Here is a 17213-nt window from a genome sequence, read left to right as displayed (position 1 = left end):
GCAAAATTATTTACGCAATCGCCAATATTCATTTCCACTTTTCTACTTTCAGTTCCCAATCCATGCATTATATCGCCGTGCCACAATTCGACCGTTTGCTTGCTTTCCACGGTAAGTCGGCTGAAGCGTGCCTGCGTCTGTCCGGACGCCCGGCCCCGAATAGTGTTCGACGAGCGGGGTGAAGTGAAGGAGTGTCTTGATCTGCCGGCCCAAGCGCCAGAATGCAAGCTGCACTGCAACAATGGGACCTGTTTCATCGACACGGACGGCCAGCAGAAGTGCAAGTGCTCGGCCAGCTTCGATGGCAAGTACTGCGACCATTACATCTGCTCCGGCTACTGCAAGAACAAGGGCTTCTGCGAGCTCGTTAACGGAGAGCCGCAGTGCACGTGTCTGCCGCAGTGGACGGGCAAGCGGTGCGACATCTCGACGAACAAATGCCAACGCTACTGCCACAATGGGGGCAACTGCACGATCGTGCAGCGCGACGGAGGCTCGCTTAGCTGCAGCTGCCCGGTCGGCTACACGGGAGAGCAGTGCGAGCACTGTTCGAATTTGCGGTGCGAAAATGGTGGCGTGTGTCGCAAGACGACCACGGACCGCAGCCAGTGCCTGTGCGCGGAAGGGTACGTGGGCCGGAACTGCGAAAAGAACGTGTGCACGGAGTTCTGCGAGAACGGTGGCGAGTGTACGATCGAGCGGGGTGCGGCAAAGTGCAGCTGCCCGGAAAATACGTACGGCGAGCGGTGCCAGCTGCGCCAGTGTGCAGATCTGTGCCGGAACGGCGGAGACTGTGTGCCGGGCGAGCGGCCATACTGCAAGTGCCGGCAGGGATACGAAGGCCCGTACTGTGAGCACGATCTGTGCGAACTGCCGGAAGGAACACGCCCAAGCTGTAAGTGTTGTGCTGCTATCGAGAAGGTTGTGGTTTTTCAATATTTTTTTGTGTAATTTTCTCAGATTGTTCTACCATACGACCGACTACGGAACCTTCCGCACATCCACCGTCCAGTTCGTGCGGTTCCTACAGCTGCAACAACGGCGGACACTGCTTGGAGGTTCGCGGTAAACCGATTTGCAACTGCACGATGCAGTACGCGGGCGAGCATTGCGAAAATTACGTCATGTACCTCAACCCCTGCAACCGGTACTGCATGAACAATGGCATCTGCCAGCTGGATCTCGGCTTCTTCTCGTCCAACGTTACCTACATCCCGTCGTGCGTGTGCATCGGCGAATGGACGGGCAAGAAATGCGACCTACCGCCGCGCTGTGTCGGCGAGTGCGGTACCTGCATCGAGGGCAGCTCGATTAACGAGTGCATCTGCGACGACAACCCCGTTCCCTATCCCTGCCAGCAGGTGGTTTCGCTCAGCGAGCTCGAGCGTATGGAATCGAACGATTCGAGCTACACCCTGTCGGTGCTTGCGATCGCGCTGTTTGTCATACTGATCGTGGCGGCCGGCTTCGGCGGTACCATCTACGGGCTAAGGTAACGTTTCCGAATCGACAACCAAATGGTTCCAGCCGTGCTAATACCGATTTCGTTTCGCCACAGAAGAAGACGCACCGGACAGCCGTTCCTGCACGCGCGCCTCACAGACAATGTGGAAATAACGAACCCAATGTACCTGGGCGATGCCGACGAAGGACCCGCATTCGTGCACGAGGACGATAAGGTAGGTGGCGGTAAATTTCCGGATCCGAAATGGATCGATTCAACGGTTGCTCTTTCCTTCTTTTTGGCACAGGTTCACTTTGGCAATCCGGTATACGAACAGATGTATGCCGGCAGCGTGAACGTGCACAGCGACTCGTCAACGATCGCGGGCAACAGTGCACATCCGCTGCTGACCACCAGCTCCACGGCACCGGAGGAGAAGAAGGGTCTGCTGCAGCATCCCCAGGAGGACACGATCGCGGCCGATTTGTTATGATGCAAAACAAAATAGTAGCAGCTGCTGAAGCGACGATTTTAAAACGACACACACCGTCGTTGAAAACCGTCGCGCAGGCAGGAATGCCACCGCAGCACGCTAGCTACTAAAGCGCAACGCCAGGCCCTGGGAGACAGGGGGACAGGGTACTAATTGTTTAAGTAACCCGTTTTTCCTCAACGTCAACTGACACGGCTATAGCAGAAGCCACAAAACTCAAACGAAAATCGCATCACCACGAGCTTTAATGAAATGATTTTGTATTTAACGTTCCATGGTTAAGTTTAATTCCTAAGACAACCACCCAAGGGTGCAAGCAAAATGTGTCGAAACAGACAGGGGCAGGGTAGAAACGTTTACAATAAGCCTGATAGAAGAGAAACGATTGGCTCTCTCTCTTCCTCTTTTTCCCGCTTTCGAGCCAGACACTTGATTTTAGTGTTTTTATTATTATTTTCAACAGCTTATCACCAGCATCAGCAAGTAAGAAACGAGGCATCGGAAGAGCTTTATTTTGAATTATTCGCCATCCTTGAGGCAGCAGAGAAAAAAAAAACACTCAAGACACTAACAATAATAGACATAGTTAAGCTAATTGAAACGAACGTAATGTGCAACCGAATAACCGAATGTTGTGTGCGATGTGCAACGCCATAGACAAAAAGAGAGAGAAAGTCAGAAGAAAAAATGTGCAACCGTTGTTGTGAATTGGTTTGCACAATAATATGCATCGATCGACAAATAATAATACAACGATACTGGCGAGACGACGGGCAAGCCGGAAGAGAGTGTGTTTGTACAGTTAATTGTTTTTGTTTAATCGTATCTCTCGCTTTACACGATTACACACACACACGCACGCACGCTTAGTAAACGAGGCAGCGCGCTAGATAATAGATAAAAAGGTGCCGCAGCCGCATACATATACGCTAGGAAGAAAGGAGAGGAAAAAGTGAACAAATCAGTAGGATTATATTATTTTTTTTAATACTAAAAATGGCTGTTGTGGTATTGTGTTTGTTTTACTTCTTTTTGCCGTAACTAAACACGCAAAAATGCATTAACACATGGTGAGAGACGGAAGGTGTAACCGAATTGTAGTGTAGTGTACTAAGGCCGCTATAGAGATTGTGTTGTTACTACACGGCTGTTACGAATGGGGAGTGGGGGAGGAGGTGGCACTTAGCGAAAGCAAAACATAAAGCATGCATTTTGATACTAGCTTAATAAAAGCAAAATGCAAACATGCTAAAGCGAACAATCATCATTCGTCACCTGCGTCACGAAAAGTTATCTAAAAGCGAGCGCACTGAGGAAACCAAACCTTAGATAGTAGTACGCGAGTAAACAATTTGTCTTTGCGCCATGTTTGCGCAATGTGGTGCGCGTCCGTCATGATCGTTCGCGCACGAAATAGCAAAATAATACAAAGTATGTGAGTGTGTAACGAGGTGGGGACATTTCAAAGGCAACGCAAGATTTCATCCCCCCACCACCCGCTGATAACGTGTATTAATTGTGTCGGTTAAGCAGCTTGTGGTTTTAAAATTTAAACGAATACGTGGCGTAACGGAAGCTTGCGTGCGAATCAATATCGTTCGTTATCCGATATCGCTAACCGCGATGCAGCGATCCTGTACAGCTCTCATTGCTGCCCGTTACGCGCCTGTGGACGGAACGGAAGTGGACAGAAAATGTTAAGAAAAAAATATAAAGACTGTAATTTTTAAAAGCTTTGTTTTGCATTGACTGCGGTAGGTAGAGGTTTTTTTTTAGTTTTATTGTTACAGCACTGTTGAGAACACACTTTCGGCGCGATGTAGCTTGCAAATATCAAGAAACAACAATCGTCGGTCCCTTGTCGGTGGGAGGTACTTTCTGTTTGGCACGGTTTTGACACCGATGCACGTAGATCAGCTCGGCGCTCCACATGAGCAGCGTCACTATCGTGAATCCGTTGATGAGAATGATGCTCTTCGAGTAGCTGCCGGTCCAGTCGCGCAGCAGCCCCACGCACGGCCCGATCGTCATCAGCACGATCCCGTTGGTGGTCATCTGTATGCTGGAGGCGGACGGCAACCGCTTGAGCGGTATGTAGCTCGGTATGACCAGGCTCATGTACACCGATCGCACGCCCTTGGCGACGCCCAGCCCGAACGCTACGAGCACCATCTCGTCGTAGGATCGGGCGAGCAGGATGCTAAACCGCGTCACGATCAGCATCGCCAGCGCTATCATGTACATGATGCGCGGGGTCAGCTTCAGGTAGTCGCCCACGAACGGGCTGATGAAGCGGAACAGCAGATCGGCCAACGCCAGCGTCGACATGATCGAGGCGATCTGCTCCGTGCTGTACCCGAGATCGCCCAGGATGAACGGCGTCAGCAGGGAGAAGTTAATCTCCGCAAACACCGCTATCGACATGCCCAGCATCATGTTCAGGTACACTTTATCCTGCAGCAGCGTCAGGTCAAACAGGTGGACCACTTTGGCAAAGAATCCGTCCGTCTTACCGCCCCCAGCAGCGGGCCGATCGTTTGGCGGTGAGGTATCTTTGGTATTTTCGAGCTGCCGCACGATCGTCGGCAGATGGGTGGCCTCATCGGTAAGGCCCTGGTTTTCGCTGAGTGCCGGTAGCTTACCACCACCACCACCCAGTGCAACGCCGCTACCGAGGGAACCGCGCCGTGGTCCGGCGTACCGTTCGTCGAAGATTTTCATCGAACTGCCGAGATTGACCGTGTCGGCCGATCCCTCGAACCAACGCTTTGGCAGCGGCGAAAACCGTACATTGATGTAGCTCGAAAAGCGCCGCTGCGATGGACGTCGCTGCTGCTGTGATTGCGTCTCCTCGGCCAGCGTAAGCGACGAGTTACGATCGTCCCACATGGTGAGCGAGCTGCCGAGATGGACACTCTCTGCCGATCCCGACTGGAACCAGCGTAACGGGCGGGCGGTGGATGATTCCACCTTGAGCGAGCGCGTCTCCAACGCACACTGCTGAGCGGGTGCAAGAACTGTGCCGAGAAGAAGTTCGATTAAACAATGAATTTGACATCCACGAAGGCAAATCTCTCTTACCTTCACTTTTCGCTCGCTGAATTCTGGGTGCAGCGGATATGAAACCTCCCGGCGGTTGGGAGAACGATTCCCGCTGCCGTATCTGTGAGGTCAGCTCGAACCCGTAAACACTTTGCGCATCGAGATCGTGATCGATGTAGCTGCCCTTCTCGAGAAACTCGTCCTCTTCCTTCGCTTCATCGGCGCCGTCATCGGCACCGAACTCGATTGGGACGATTTTTACCTCCGGAAGCGGAGGGCAGGCCAACATTGCGTCCTGCTGATCGGATGGTGGCGGCGACTGTGCGGGCAAGGTATGCCACTTAACGGGCTGGAGTAGCAACGCACCAGCAATGATATGGGTGGCCAGTGCACCGATAATCAGCAGACAGTACCGGGCACCGTACAGCGTGAGCAGCAGGGACACCAACTGGGGCAGGAGTATCGGCCCGAGCCCGGTGATGGTCATCGCAATGCCGGCCGCCTTGTTACGGCGCACCACGAAGTATGTGTTTAGTGCGAGCGAGAAGGACGAGTTGCAGAATCCCATCCCGAGAGCTGCAAAAAGGGAGAGTTGATGACTGTTGATGACATCTTTTTCCATATTTAAATGACAAATCGTAATACGCACATGATATAATACTGTACGTAATGATGAAGTGCGCGAAATGTACGGCCGAGGAGGTGAGCATGAGGCCGGCGGAAAACAGGAACCCACCGGCAACGGCCAGCTTCCGGAAGCCGTACCGTCGTAGCAGCGGACCGTTGAACAAACCGAGCGCCATCCCGACGGCGGAAGCCAAATTGATGATGATCGACGCTTTCGTGGCCGAAATGTCGATCTCCCGGAAGGTGTCGCGGAAGATTAGCCCAAAACTTTGCAACACCGGCACGATCATAATCTGTTGTGCGGATCGAAACGGAAAGACAGGTGAGACAGTTGCACTGGCATTTTGGATATCTTTCACGCGGGCGGGGGGCTTGCTGTTTGCTTAGTGCACGCGCGTCACTAAGTAGGCGTTAGCAGACATGTGGTGTTAGCGCGTAACCAAGACAAGACACGAATGTAAAATTAAAAACCCGCCCGTCACTCGATAAGCAAATCCGAGGGATTCACCTGCTCGTGACTCGCGGCTCAGCGGACACGCGCAAAAGCTTCCGTATCCGTTCGCGATAAGCCGCATTTGGGCTGCTACTTACGTTGGCGAGCCCGTAGGCAAATACGACCATCCATCCCCAGCCTCCGTCGGGTGCTTTGGTACGCTGAGTCTGCTGTTGCTGTAGCTGGAATCCCTTCATGTTTCCGTTTCTATCCGCCATGGCTGATTCAGCAGCAGCAATCTCTGTAGATTAGACGGTGCACGAACTCGCTGCAACTCACGTGGCACTGCATATTACAATGGAGGAGATTTTGTTTGCGTATTTTTTTTCTTGCTTCGGTTTCGTTTTCCAATATGATTCGTTTCCTCCCGATTTCGTCACTGGTCACTGGGGTTGTAGTGTTTGTAATTCCCTTGCTTGTGCGTACAGTACAGCACACATTGCCAGCCAACACTACACTCGTCGCACGTTCGCGTTTCCGATTCCGCCCGAACCCTTAAATCGTGCGCACTTTGGCCCCAATTGCATTATCACACGCACGCACAGGCGGAACCACAGACTGGGTTTGGATTATTTGATGTTGCCACTGTCACGCGCGGCCCTCTGCTTACGAAAAAAAAGTGTCATCGTCGCCGCCGCCGTCAGTGACCTCTTTTCGCCTTCTCCGCCCAGCCCTTGAAAGAGTTAATCTCGGCCGGTGATTGTTTAAGCGGCTAATAGTTCACACTGATGCACCGACCGATGTGTGGACATAAACACACACACACACACACTTCTGGTGGTCAAACACGTTTCGGCTTTACATAATCAAGTGTGCCACTGCACCACACACTCACTATCCAGAGGGGGGGGGGGGGGGGATCTGGAATGACCAGGATCTGGAATCACTGCCCACTAGATGAAACTCAAGTGCAGCTTGCTCGGGCCGACAAACCGCAACGAAATGAGGGTGAAGAGACCTTGTCTCGCGACCGGCAGCGAACTCCACGTCGGTCAGCTGATTTTCAATGTGTCCGTGTCCGTCGATGCGCTATCGCTTATCTGGAATGATAAAACAAACCCTTTGTGAGAAAGCGCGCCTTGAACGCATTGTCGCCGAGCGGGCGGCCGAAGCGAGGCTTTGCACGTGTCGACGGGGTGTCGTCGGCTGTGAGTGTAGCGTTCCCGCCAACATTTTGCGCCTTGCTTCGTTTCAGCTACTGTTTGCCGATTTCACAACAATGCTCATGCTGGGTTATCAAAAAGCCCACAGAGCACAATCATAAAACGTTTCTTTTTTTAAATTCACCACACAAAACAGCTGTTACGATTGGTTCCGTACTATCATCAGGTGTGCATCGAGTCGTCATTGCAAAAACCGAATCAAAACAAAAACCACCCCCACCAGGGGGCCTTCTCCGCTCTCCCCTGGCATCAAGGGGTTTTGATTGGCCGATCATAAAAATATAATCCAACGAAAGTACTGGACGCTTCTTATTTGCTGCAACTAATGATCGATAAGAAAAAGTGCACAAATTGCAAAAATGCTTTCGCTTTCCTTGCGTATTCGTTTGAGGTTGTTCGTCACATTTACCTTCCACACTTTTGCTTCAGAATACACACACAACACAACACACGGTATTTTCCTTCCACAGCATTCTACATTTATAGCTGCTCTCACCCTTTTTTGGTATTTGTTGACAAATTTCCTACCAAATGGGGTTGGGGGGGGGGGAATGCTCTACCAGCACCGTTCACGATAACGCATAAGCATCCAGCCTGCACGGGGTTCTACGCAACTAAAACACGCCAAACGAATGGAATTAACTTACACGCACGCATCACGGCACGCAACAGCTACGGCGATTTTTCCACCTGAGCTCACACGACGCCACTTTTTCCGCTTCTGGTTTCCTGACAGAACCGCACCGAGCGAAAGATGGACCAGCAGTGTGGTGTTTGGGAATAGAAAGATGTCGTCGGAGGGGTGGGAGGGTGTGTTGAAATAGCAACATAGTAACCACAATCATGCGCGGTACGTGCGAAGGGTGTGCAACCAGCCAACCCTTCTTGGGAGGAAGAGGGAGGAAAAGCAACACCGCCTGCTAACGGACCAAGAACAGGGAAGGAAAAGGCAAACTGTTTATCGTTTGCCGACTAAGACGATGAATCATTTTTAGTGGCTATAACCAGTCGATTGATTTGAAAGTAACAATTTTAAACAATCGGTAAACATCTTTGGCCAACAAAAAAAGAGAATAAAACTGTGTTGTAAACGATGTAAACAATAATTTACAAATGGCTCGACCGCTGCATCTCTGGCAACACTGCTCCTTTGCTGTCACTTTGATTGTTTACCGGTGTGTTTGGCCAAGCGCTTGCGGACGCAAACAAAATCGGTATCGGCAGGTTTTAGTTGTGAAAAACCCGTGAAAAACCGCACCAAGCTGGGTGTTTCGAAACGTTCAAGTATGCCGATCTCATCGGAAGTGAATCTGGCGGAAGTGTTCTTCGTAAGTATGCGTGCCCCCTGCAGCAATTGCAGCTAAAAACAGTATGTTTTCGCTCACCGCTTCCTTCCCCATCTTCCCTCCTGTCACACAGAACGATGAAGACTTGCCGTACGAGGAGGAGATCCTTCGCAATGCCTACTCGGTGAAGCACTGGATGCGGTACGTGGAGCATAAGCGCAATGCGCCCCGGTTCGTCATCAACACCGTGTTCGAGCGGGCCCTGAAGGAGCTGCCCGGCTCGTACAAGCTGTGGTACAACTATCTCAAAACCCTGCGCAAGCAGGTGAAGGGAAAGTGCATCACGGACGGCGAGTACGAGGAGGTGAACAATGCGTTCGAGCGAGCGCTCGTCTTCATGCACAAGATGCCCCGCATCTGGATGGACTACTGCGCGTTCATGACGGCCCAGTGCAAGATAACGCGCACGCGGCAGGTGTTTGATCGGGCGCTGCGTGCGCTCCCGATTACGCAGCACCATCGCATCTGGCCGCTGTACTTGGACTTCCTCAAGCGGTTCGACATCCCGGAGACGGCGGTCCGGGTGTGGCGCCGCTACCTGAAGCTCTGCCCGGAGGACGCGGAAGAGTACGTGGAGTTTCTGCAGTCGATCGGCCATCTGGACGAGGCGGCCCAGCAGCTGGCCAGCATCGTGGACAACGAGCACTTCGTGTCGAAGCATGGCAAATCGAACCACCAGCTGTGGAACGAGCTGTGCGAGCTGATTTCCAAAAACCCGGACAAAGTGCACTCGCTCAATGTGGACGGCATCATCCGCGGTGGGCTGCGGCGGTACACCGATCAGCTCGGCCACCTGTGGAACTCGCTGGCCGGGTATTACGTGCGCAGCGGGCTGTTTGATCGCGCACGCGACATCTACGAGGAAGCGATCCAAACGGTCACGACGGTGCGCGACTTTAGCCAGGTGTTCGATGCGTACGCGCAGTTCGAGGAGCTGAGCCTGAGCAAGGTGATGGAGCTGCTGGAGCGCAACCCGAACCCGACCGAGGATCAGGAGATCGATGTGGAGCTGCGGATGGCACGGTTCGAGTATCTGATGGAGCGCCGGCTGCTGCTGCTGAACAGTGTGCTGCTGCGCCAGAACCCGCACAACGTGGCCGAGTGGCACAAGCGGGTGGAGCTGTACGAGGGCAAGCCGCACGAAATCATCAACACCTACACGGAGGCGGTCCACACGGTGCAGCCGAAGCTGGCAGTCGGCAAACTGTACACGCTGTGGGTGGCATTCGCCAAGTTTTACGAAACCAACAAGCAGCTGGCCGACGCGCGCGTCGTGTTCGAAAAGGCCGTCCAGGTGGACTACCTGAAGGTGGACGAGCTGGCCAGCGTGTGGTGCGAGTGGGCCGAGATGGAAATTCGCCAGGAGCAGTACGAGGAGGCGCTGCGGATCATGCAGCGCGCGACGGCGATGCCGAAGCGAAAGGTGGCCTACCACGACGACACCGAGACGGTGCAGATGCGCGTGTACAAGTCGCTCAAGCTGTGGTCGATGTACGCGGATCTGGAGGAAAGCTTCGGCACGTTCAAGACGTGCAAGCAGGTGTACGATCGCATCATCGATCTGAAGATCTGCACGCCCCAGATCATCATCAACTATGGCATGTTTCTCGAGGAGCACAACTACTTCGAGGAGGCGTTCAAGGCGTACGAGAAGGGCATCGCGCTGTTCAAGTGGCCCAACGTGTACGACATCTGGAACACGTACCTGACCAAGTTCCTGTCCCGGTACGGCGGCCAGAAGCTGGAGCGATCGCGCGATCTGTTCGAGCAGTGTCTGGACGGCTGCCCGCCCGAGCTGGCCAAGAACCTGTACCTGCTGTACGCGAAACTGGAGGAGCAGCACGGGCTGGCCCGCCACGCAATGGCCGTGTACGAGCGAGCCACGACCGCCGTCAAGGAGGAGGAAATGTACGCCATGTTTAATCTGTACATCAAGAAGGCGGCCGATATCTACGGCATACCCCGGACGCGCCAGATCTACGAGAAGGCGATCGAGGTGCTGCCGGAGGCGGATTCGCGCAAGATGTGCGTCCTGTTCGCCGAGATGGAAACGAAGCTGGGCGAAATCGATCGCGCTCGGGCCATCTACGCACACTGCAGCCAAATGTGCGATCCGCGCGTAACGGCCGACTTCTGGCAGACGTGGAAAGAGTTCGAAATCCGCCACGGCAACGAGGACACGATGAGGGAAATGCTGCGCATCAAGCGCTCGATCCAGGCGACGTACAACACGCAGATCAACATGATGTCGGCGGCCCTGATCAACGCAGCCGTTACGACCGGCGAACCACCGAAGGATGCGATGCGTGCGCTGGAGGTGAAGGCGGCCGAAACGACGGCACGTGCGATAGCGGCGGTCGGCGCGACCGGCGGCAACATTATGTTTGTGCGGGGCGAAACGCAGGGAGGAGCGGCGAAGGAAGATCGTGTGGTTAATCCCGACGAAATTGACATCGACGATGAGGAGGAGGAGGACGACGACGATGAAGCTGCGGGCGATGAGAATGGGGAGGACATCGCCAAAAAGATTCCGATCGAACGCCAAAGCATTCCAGCGAAGGTGTTTGGCAGCTTGCGTCGGGAGGTAGAGGAGAAGGAAGAGAACGATATGGCAGAGTAGAAGTAGAAAGCGCAGAAAATAAACTCCCCCTTAACTGGCGTAGTAAGTAACAGATTGCAGTAAAACAAGAACAAATTGTTCTTTTTTTAAAACAACATTACTTTGTATCTTAATACACAATATATCTCTTTAGGGGACTATGTTGCATCTATACAACATTGTATCTTACCGCACTAGCGCTCATATAAAAACCCACCTTTACAAGTGGCTGTAGAATAGCTACAGTCTGCTTCGTTCACAGAATCAACCGACAGAATGTGTCGATGACACTGTACAGCCCAACGATCGGGGTCGTTCCCTTGCTTTGGGCAAACAGATCGACAATCTCGTTGTAGATCTGCATCAGCTGCCGTTTGTACTTGGGGTACCGCTCGCAAAGGCTCTGCAGCTCCACGCGATCGGTTGTCGATCCGGACGGTATGTCGTCGTCATCCTCCTGCGATCCACACTCGAGCGGATCAATCAGCCCAACCAGTCCACGGAGCGGTGCGCTCGGTACGTCCACCATAATGAGGGTGACCTTTTCCTTGCGATGGAATTTGGACAGGACGGGCGACATCTTATGCTCAACCTGATGCTCGTAGCGGCGCTTTTTACTGGTGTTTATCTTCTCGCTCGTGAGAAACACAAGATCGAGCGGTGGGGAGGTATTGATAGATTGCTGCTGGCAAGCAGCACTCGACGAGGCCGAGCTGAGCCTCGTGGATGCCGCGGACGAAATGGCAGTAAAGGACGACGAGTAGGAAAAGGAGGCAGACGTGGATGCCCCACCGAGCGAAGTGCTTTGTAGAGCCTGGGAAAGTTCACCCGTCGACACATCGGACCGGCGCAGCGTGCGCAGTATGTACGGCATCAGCTCGGGACGGGTGACGTGAAGTTCCTGAAAGCGGTCATGGTTCCACGAGCGCACCCGCATCTCTCCACCGTCGCCCAGCAGCACGACAACGGTGGCACCGGCCTCCTTGCCGAGATCGTCTACCGCTCCGGCGCTCGTTTCCACCACGCACGTTTTGATGCTGTTCGACCACAGCGGGCGCAAGGTCTGTGCGACCTCCTTTGGCTGTGGCCGGGAGCCTGTGACACAGATCATCACCTCGATCGGTTCGTAGCCGGCCGTCGGCGCAATGGCATTGACCAGCTTATCGAGCAGAAAGGAAAACCCAGCACCGCTTAGATCCACCTTTGGCACCTGGAGGCCGTTATTGATGCCCGATTTCCTGCAATCAACAGAAACATTAAGAATATTTAACATCAGGGCAACGGGAGGCAGCTTCCTAGCGATCAGCACTCACTGAAACTCGGCCAGTTTACCATCGTAGCGTCCACCGACGGCGATCGTTGTGAGCGGATTTTTGCGCTTCGGTTTCAGCTCACCCAGCAGCTGCCAAACAATGCCGCCCGACTTGGCGCGCTCATAATTCACCGGCAGTCCCGGACACACATTCAACGGACACTGTACGCCCATGTTCTGGGCGAGCGTGACCACCGTTTCCAGCTCCCGGACGGCGACCTTTGCCAGGCTGGCCGCCTCGCCCTTGCCACGGATGATGCTCTTCAGTATACTGCCCCCCAGCAATCCCACTGACGACAGTTCGAGCTGCAACGCGTCGCACAGGAAGCTCACGTTGATCTTGGCCGCGCTTCCTCCGATCAGCGAGTTGATCAGCGAAGAGAGCTGAAATTTCGAAATCTTTTCGTCCAAAAACTCGGCCACCATCTCGAACAGCTCGCGGTACTTGTCCATCGGTACGTTGCAGTGCATGAGAATTGCTCGCAGCAGGCCGATGTGATTGAGGCGGAAGAACACGTTTCGTCCTTGCAGTAGATTAAGCTCCCTCATCACGTCTGTCGCGATTGCTAGCAGCTCCGCATCGGTAATGAGATGTCCTGAGAGAGGGAGAGAGAGAGAGAGAGAGAGAAGAGACAGTTAATGGGAAATTGTTTAAATCTTCCCCGCCATGCCACTACTTACCCCTGCTGGGTGTTACAATATCGAACGCACACTCATACACCTGCTTCGGGTGAAAGTTGAACACCTTCTTCTCGCGATACACGCGCCCAATCGAGTAGCGGCGAATGTGCTTAATGCCGTTCAGCGCGATATGACGCAGAAACGGGACCCTCAAATCATCTGGCAACGTGACAACACTTCCGGAGTGTGTCATCAGCTTGACCGTGTTCGACCGAGCCGCGTGCTGTTTCGTGTATGGCGTCAGCAGTGGTGTAACCACCTCGATGGCACCATGCTTCCGGAAGAGTGCGACCAGCTTCGCCTTCACGTAATCGAACCGGGGCAGTATCGGTATCATCGGTACCATGTCAAAGTGGTAGCTTAGCTCGCAGATGGGATCGCTGGCCTGGGCGAAGCAGCGCGCAATCAGATGCTTGTAGTGGCGGGACTGCGGATTTGACAGAATGTGTCTCACCACGTCCTGTATTTCCTCGGCCTCGAGCCGCGTACGAGGCACCAGCTCCGAGCAGAGTACTTCTTCCGCGGTTGGACGCTTTTGCGGGTCGTGGTTTAGCAGCCAGCGGATCACCTGCACCAGCCGGCTGTAGCGCGCGTCGGTCAGCAGCGCTTCCGGCAGCCGTATCGCATCGGAACGCAAATCCATCAGCGTTTTCACCCGCTCCATGCCGGTGTTCAGTGGCTGGGAGCTCATTTCGAACAGTATGATGCCGAGCGAGTAAAGATCCACCTTCTGGTTGTAGGTCGAGCGGGACGCATTGCCCGTTAGCTCGGGTGCCACGTACAGCGCCGTACCGACTTTGCCCGTTAGCGAGTAGCCAATGTCGGACGATTTCCCCTGCTGGATGCTAGCCACCGCCAGATGGCCCATCTGTCCAGGGGGAGCTGAAAAAAACAAAACGAGAAACGTAGCCAAGTTAGCCAAATCAGCCGCATCGTTTACTTTCCTTTCCCGCACAGGCATACCGTTTTGATGGCCTTGATTCTGCAGCGCCAGAATGCTCGTCGTCGCTAGACCGAAATCGCCGATCTTTACCTGGTCCCGCGAATCGAGGAAAATGTTGACCGGCTTCAGATCGCGGTGAATCATGCCCTGCTGATGGATGTGGCTGAGCCCTTCCACGATCTCCCGGAACAGTCGCCACACGCGATCGATATCCTGGTACAGCCCAGCATCGATCGCCGTCCGCAGCGTGCTCTTCTCGCAGAACTCCATCTGGATGTACATGTACAGCACTTCGGGCGGTGCAGGAGTCGTCGCAGCCTTCTTGGCCCCACCATTTTCCACTGCCGATCCCGCTTCGCCGTAGCTGTTGTACGATGGCGCTTCCCCGTTCGATCCTACGAACTCGATCCCACCCGAACTGTCGTTAAAGCTCTCTTCGTTCAGCTTGCGGTGGTTGCTAATGGAGCCACTGCTTTCATCGCTACTGCTACTACTACTATCCTCGTCGAGATCATTCGTTTCGTCGTCATCCTCATCATCCTCGTCCTCCTCACTGCTCGTATCGTTAGGCAAAAAGTCCACGAAACAATCGATATTCTTATCTTCGATGCCTTTCTTCACCAAGTCCGCCGCCGCCGTGGCAGTTGTTCGACGTACCCGGGAGGCCCTTCGCTTCGGGCGACTTGCAACGGACCAATCGCAACTGCTCAGTGTGCCCCCGCCAGCCATTTCACCCTCCGTATCGGTGGCGGCCAGCATTTCCGCGGTGCTCGTTGCCTCCACCCAGCTGTTGTAGTAGCGCACGACATTTTCATGGTTCAAGCGGGACAGCAGCTCCACCTCGCGGGTCATCTTCTTGTAGAACTGTTTGCTTCGCGCCGGCAGCCGTATGCGCTTGATCGCGTACTCGCGGTTGTCGAGCTTGTTGCGCACCTTGAGCACGTCCCCGTACGCACCCTTCCCAAGGTACGACAGCAGCTCAAACTCGGTCTGAATGCGGGACTTTTCCTGCCCGGTGCCTGAGCCGTTCATCACCAGCGGCATGTAGGGAACGAGTTGCTGCTGCTGCTGCTGTTGGCCGTTTTCCGACCGCTGGCCAACTGTCGTCGGAGCAGGCAATGCTTTTTGCAGTGCAGCCGCCGTTAGTTGCTGCTGACCCATTGCCACGTGGTCGGTGTGTAGCAGCAATGTAGAGCGCAAAAACGGATGATCAAGCAGCTCGGTGGCGGAGATTGTACGTTCCGATTTGCATCTTTCGACGAAATCTTTCATCTCGGAGTGTGGCGCAAGCAGTGCCTCGATCAGCCCACCCAGTGACGGTAGGTCGGGACTGCGCAGTGACTGATGCAATAAGTGATGACTATCGCTCAGCTCTTGTATGTACGGTATCAACCGAAAGTCGGCCACGCGTACCATTCCGGCATTATCCATGATTACGGTCGAATCGGATAGATTGTCGTGCGAAACACCGTTGTTGTGGAGGTAGATAAGTGCTTCCAGCGTGCCCTTGGCCACCATGCTTGCGCCTTCCACACTCCAGCCCAGCGAGCCGGAAATGCTGAACAAACTCGTGCCCAGGATAAACTCCTGTACCACGAACAGCGTGAGCGCTTCCTTGCCCATCCGGCACAGCACGCCTTCGTACGCGATCAGATGCTTGTGCTTGAGCGGGATCAAGCCATCGGCCAGGCGCTCCATTTCCCCCACCACCGTCTCCACCGGCCGACCGCGGATTGTTCGACTTTCGGCCGAGCACTCCCCGTCGTAGTACAGCGTCCACTCGGTCAGGTAGACCAGCTCACCGGTTTGCTGATCGATTCCGGCGTACGCAATACAGCCACGCTGCGAATGGCCCAAACAGGATCCGCGCAGCACCTTGCGGCCGTCGCGGAAGTACAGCACCTCGCTGCGCCTATGCTCGACACAGTACGCCCCGTCACTGTTCTCGGTCGAGGAGCTGGAGTGCAAACGGTGCATTGGGCTCGACTCGTTCGTACTGTGGCGGGATTCGCGCCTCGTACGCTCGAGCTCCTTCTTGCGCCGCTGCAGCTCGTCCTGTATGGCCTGGCGCTTGAGCGTTTCCTCGGCCTGGAGCGTGTTCTGGCGCGCGAGGGCTTGCTTCTGCTGGTTGGCCAGCATCTCATCGTAGAAGCTACCCTTCGGCGGTACATTGTGCTGGTGCAGAAAGGCTTGCACAGTGTTTGCCAGCTCGAAAATCATCACCTCACCCTTCAGCTCGTCCGCCAACTGTTCCAGCTTCTCCGTCAGCTCGCGCACCAGGCTGTCCGACAGGCCGACGGCATGCTTTAGCTCTAGTTTCGGTGGGCTGCGAAAGGAGAAGTTGTAAACGTAAACGTAAATGCTTGCGGAATACGCTCACGGCATGCTTGCTGTTACGCACCACTTTGGATACTTTGGCGAGCAGGTCACGTACAGATCCGCCTTCACGTACGCCTCCTTGGCGGATCCTCTTTGCGGTGTAAGATGCAAACGCAGCTCAAGCGGCTTCCACTTTCCCGTCCTGGGTCGCAAATCTTCAACTTCATCGTGAAAGATGGACTGTGTGTGGGAAGGAGCAAAACACGCCACCGCGAGCGCGCAGATGAGTTGGCAACGCGTCATCTATATTCTTCATGCGCCCATCCATATGGTAACACCGTGTTGACCACCGGTTGTTGCCGGTTGTTGAAACGCATCTTTTCTATCGCATTTTTCCCACCCCCCCGCGACTGCCCGCTTACCTTTATTACTTCTAGTTCGTTTTCCTGTCGCTCGCGAATCGTTTCCTTCTTCGCCATGGCGATCGACGATCGACAATTACGCCCTCGCGACCATGTTGCCAACGCCTGCTGTACACTCGGACGATGCAGACGAAACAATGTTTTCGCCGAAATAAGCACTATTTCATTGATAAAACGTCGTCGCCGTCGTCGTCGGTCTGTGAATGCGCAGTGGATGCCTTGCTGCCGCGCTCAATTGACGTCTGTCTTGCTCATTCAAAACAAATACCACCTCCCCCGGGGCAAGGCGGCCATACCTCAAAACGTCAAAAACCGCCACAACTACTTAC

The 17213-nt window shown here is 54.2% G+C and overlaps 4 protein-coding genes across 13 annotated transcripts in view; 2 read left to right on the top strand and 2 right to left on the bottom strand.

The window, feature by feature from the left end:
* LOC120956942 (low-density lipoprotein receptor-related protein 1) overlaps window positions 1-3669 on the top strand; it is an 81233-nt gene extending 77564 nt beyond the window's left edge. For 7 of the 8 annotated variants that reach the window (XM_040378782.2, XM_040378781.2, XM_049608737.1 and 4 more), the window contains exons 12-15: window positions 53-895; window positions 961-1492; window positions 1559-1679; window positions 1752-3669. In XM_040378782.2, coding sequence (XP_040234716.2) covers window positions 53-895; window positions 961-1492; window positions 1559-1679; window positions 1752-1937 — 1682 coding nt within the window. In that variant the 3' untranslated portion in view covers window positions 1938-3669. The remainder of the gene's footprint in view (window positions 1-52; window positions 896-960; window positions 1493-1558; window positions 1680-1751) is intronic. The other variant, XM_040378787.2, reaches the window with a different exon arrangement.
* Window positions 2944-8015, bottom strand: LOC120956946 (uncharacterized). Of its 3 annotated transcripts, none has more exons than XM_040378790.2 (5): window positions 7910-8015; window positions 6198-7139; window positions 5629-5899; window positions 5019-5555; window positions 2944-4954 (listed from the first exon to the last, which is right to left on the bottom strand). In XM_040378790.2, the coding sequence occupies exons 2-5, from the start codon at window positions 6315-6317 to the stop codon at window positions 3771-3773; spliced, it is 2112 nt and encodes a 703-aa protein (XP_040234724.2). In that variant the 5' UTR covers window positions 6318-7139; window positions 7910-8015; the 3' UTR covers window positions 2944-3770. The 3 variants fall into 3 exon arrangements, with proteins under 3 accessions (XP_040234724.2, XP_040234725.2, XP_040234726.2); XM_040378791.2 differs by lacking the exon at window positions 7910-8015 and adding an exon at window positions 7759-7809; XM_040378792.2 differs by lacking the exon at window positions 7910-8015 and adding an exon at window positions 7672-7758.
* Window positions 8016-8340: 325 nt separating this feature from the next.
* LOC120956945 (pre-mRNA-splicing factor syf1 homolog) lies at window positions 8341-11303 on the top strand. The gene is made up of 2 exons (XM_040378789.2): window positions 8341-8590; window positions 8682-11303. The coding sequence occupies exons 1-2, from the start codon at window positions 8549-8551 to the stop codon at window positions 11226-11228; spliced, it is 2589 nt and encodes an 862-aa protein (XP_040234723.2). The 5' UTR covers window positions 8341-8548; the 3' UTR covers window positions 11229-11303.
* Window positions 11304-11345: 42 nt separating this feature from the next.
* Window positions 11346-17180, bottom strand: LOC120956944 (eIF-2-alpha kinase GCN2). Its single transcript, XM_040378788.2, has 6 exons — window positions 16885-17180; window positions 16545-16702; window positions 14164-16469; window positions 13201-14082; window positions 12521-13115; window positions 11346-12445 (listed from the first exon to the last, which is right to left on the bottom strand). The coding sequence occupies exons 1-6, from the start codon at window positions 16939-16941 to the stop codon at window positions 11464-11466; spliced, it is 4980 nt and encodes a 1659-aa protein (XP_040234722.2). The 5' UTR covers window positions 16942-17180; the 3' UTR covers window positions 11346-11463.
* Window positions 17181-17213: the final 33 nt, after the last annotated feature.

Source organism: Anopheles coluzzii, chromosome 3, assembly GCF_943734685.1.
Source record: "Anopheles coluzzii chromosome 3, AcolN3, whole genome shotgun sequence".
NCBI classification, from domain to species: domain Eukaryota; kingdom Metazoa; phylum Arthropoda; class Insecta; order Diptera; family Culicidae; genus Anopheles; species Anopheles coluzzii.
This window is presented reverse-complemented; position numbering and strand designations above follow the sequence as displayed.

What these genes read in the sequence shown, in the direction of transcription:
- LOC120956946 (XM_040378790.2), bottom strand. Translation starts at nt 6,317, where the DNA reads ATGGCGGATAGAAACGGAAACATGAAGGGATTCCAGCTACAGCAACAG. An exon ending in TTGCCTACGGGCTCGCCAAC is followed by an intron (nt 5,900 to 6,197) that starts GTAAGTAGCAGC and finishes TCCGCACAACAG; the next exon opens with ATTATGATCGTGCCGGTGTT. An exon ending in TACGTACAGTATTATATCAT is followed by an intron (nt 5,556 to 5,628) that starts GTGCGTATTACG and finishes CCCTTTTTGCAG; the next exon opens with CTCTCGGGATGGGATTCTGC.
- LOC120956945 (XM_040378789.2), top strand. Translation starts at nt 8,549, where the DNA reads ATGCCGATCTCATCGGAAGTGAATCTGGCGGAAGTGTTCTTC. An exon ending in ATCTGGCGGAAGTGTTCTTC is followed by an intron (nt 8,591 to 8,681) that starts GTAAGTATGCGT and finishes CCTGTCACACAG; the next exon opens with AACGATGAAGACTTGCCGTA.
- LOC120956944 (XM_040378788.2), bottom strand. Translation starts at nt 16,941, where the DNA reads ATGGCGAAGAAGGAAACGATTCGCGAGCGACAGGAAAACGAACTAGAA. An exon ending in GAATCAAGGCCATCAAAACG is followed by an intron (nt 14,083 to 14,163) that starts GTATGCCTGTGC and finishes TGTTTTTTTCAG; the next exon opens with CTCCCCCTGGACAGATGGGC. An exon ending in TATTGTAACACCCAGCAGGG is followed by an intron (nt 13,116 to 13,200) that starts GTAAGTAGTGGC and finishes TCCCTCTCTCAG; the next exon opens with GACATCTCATTACCGATGCG.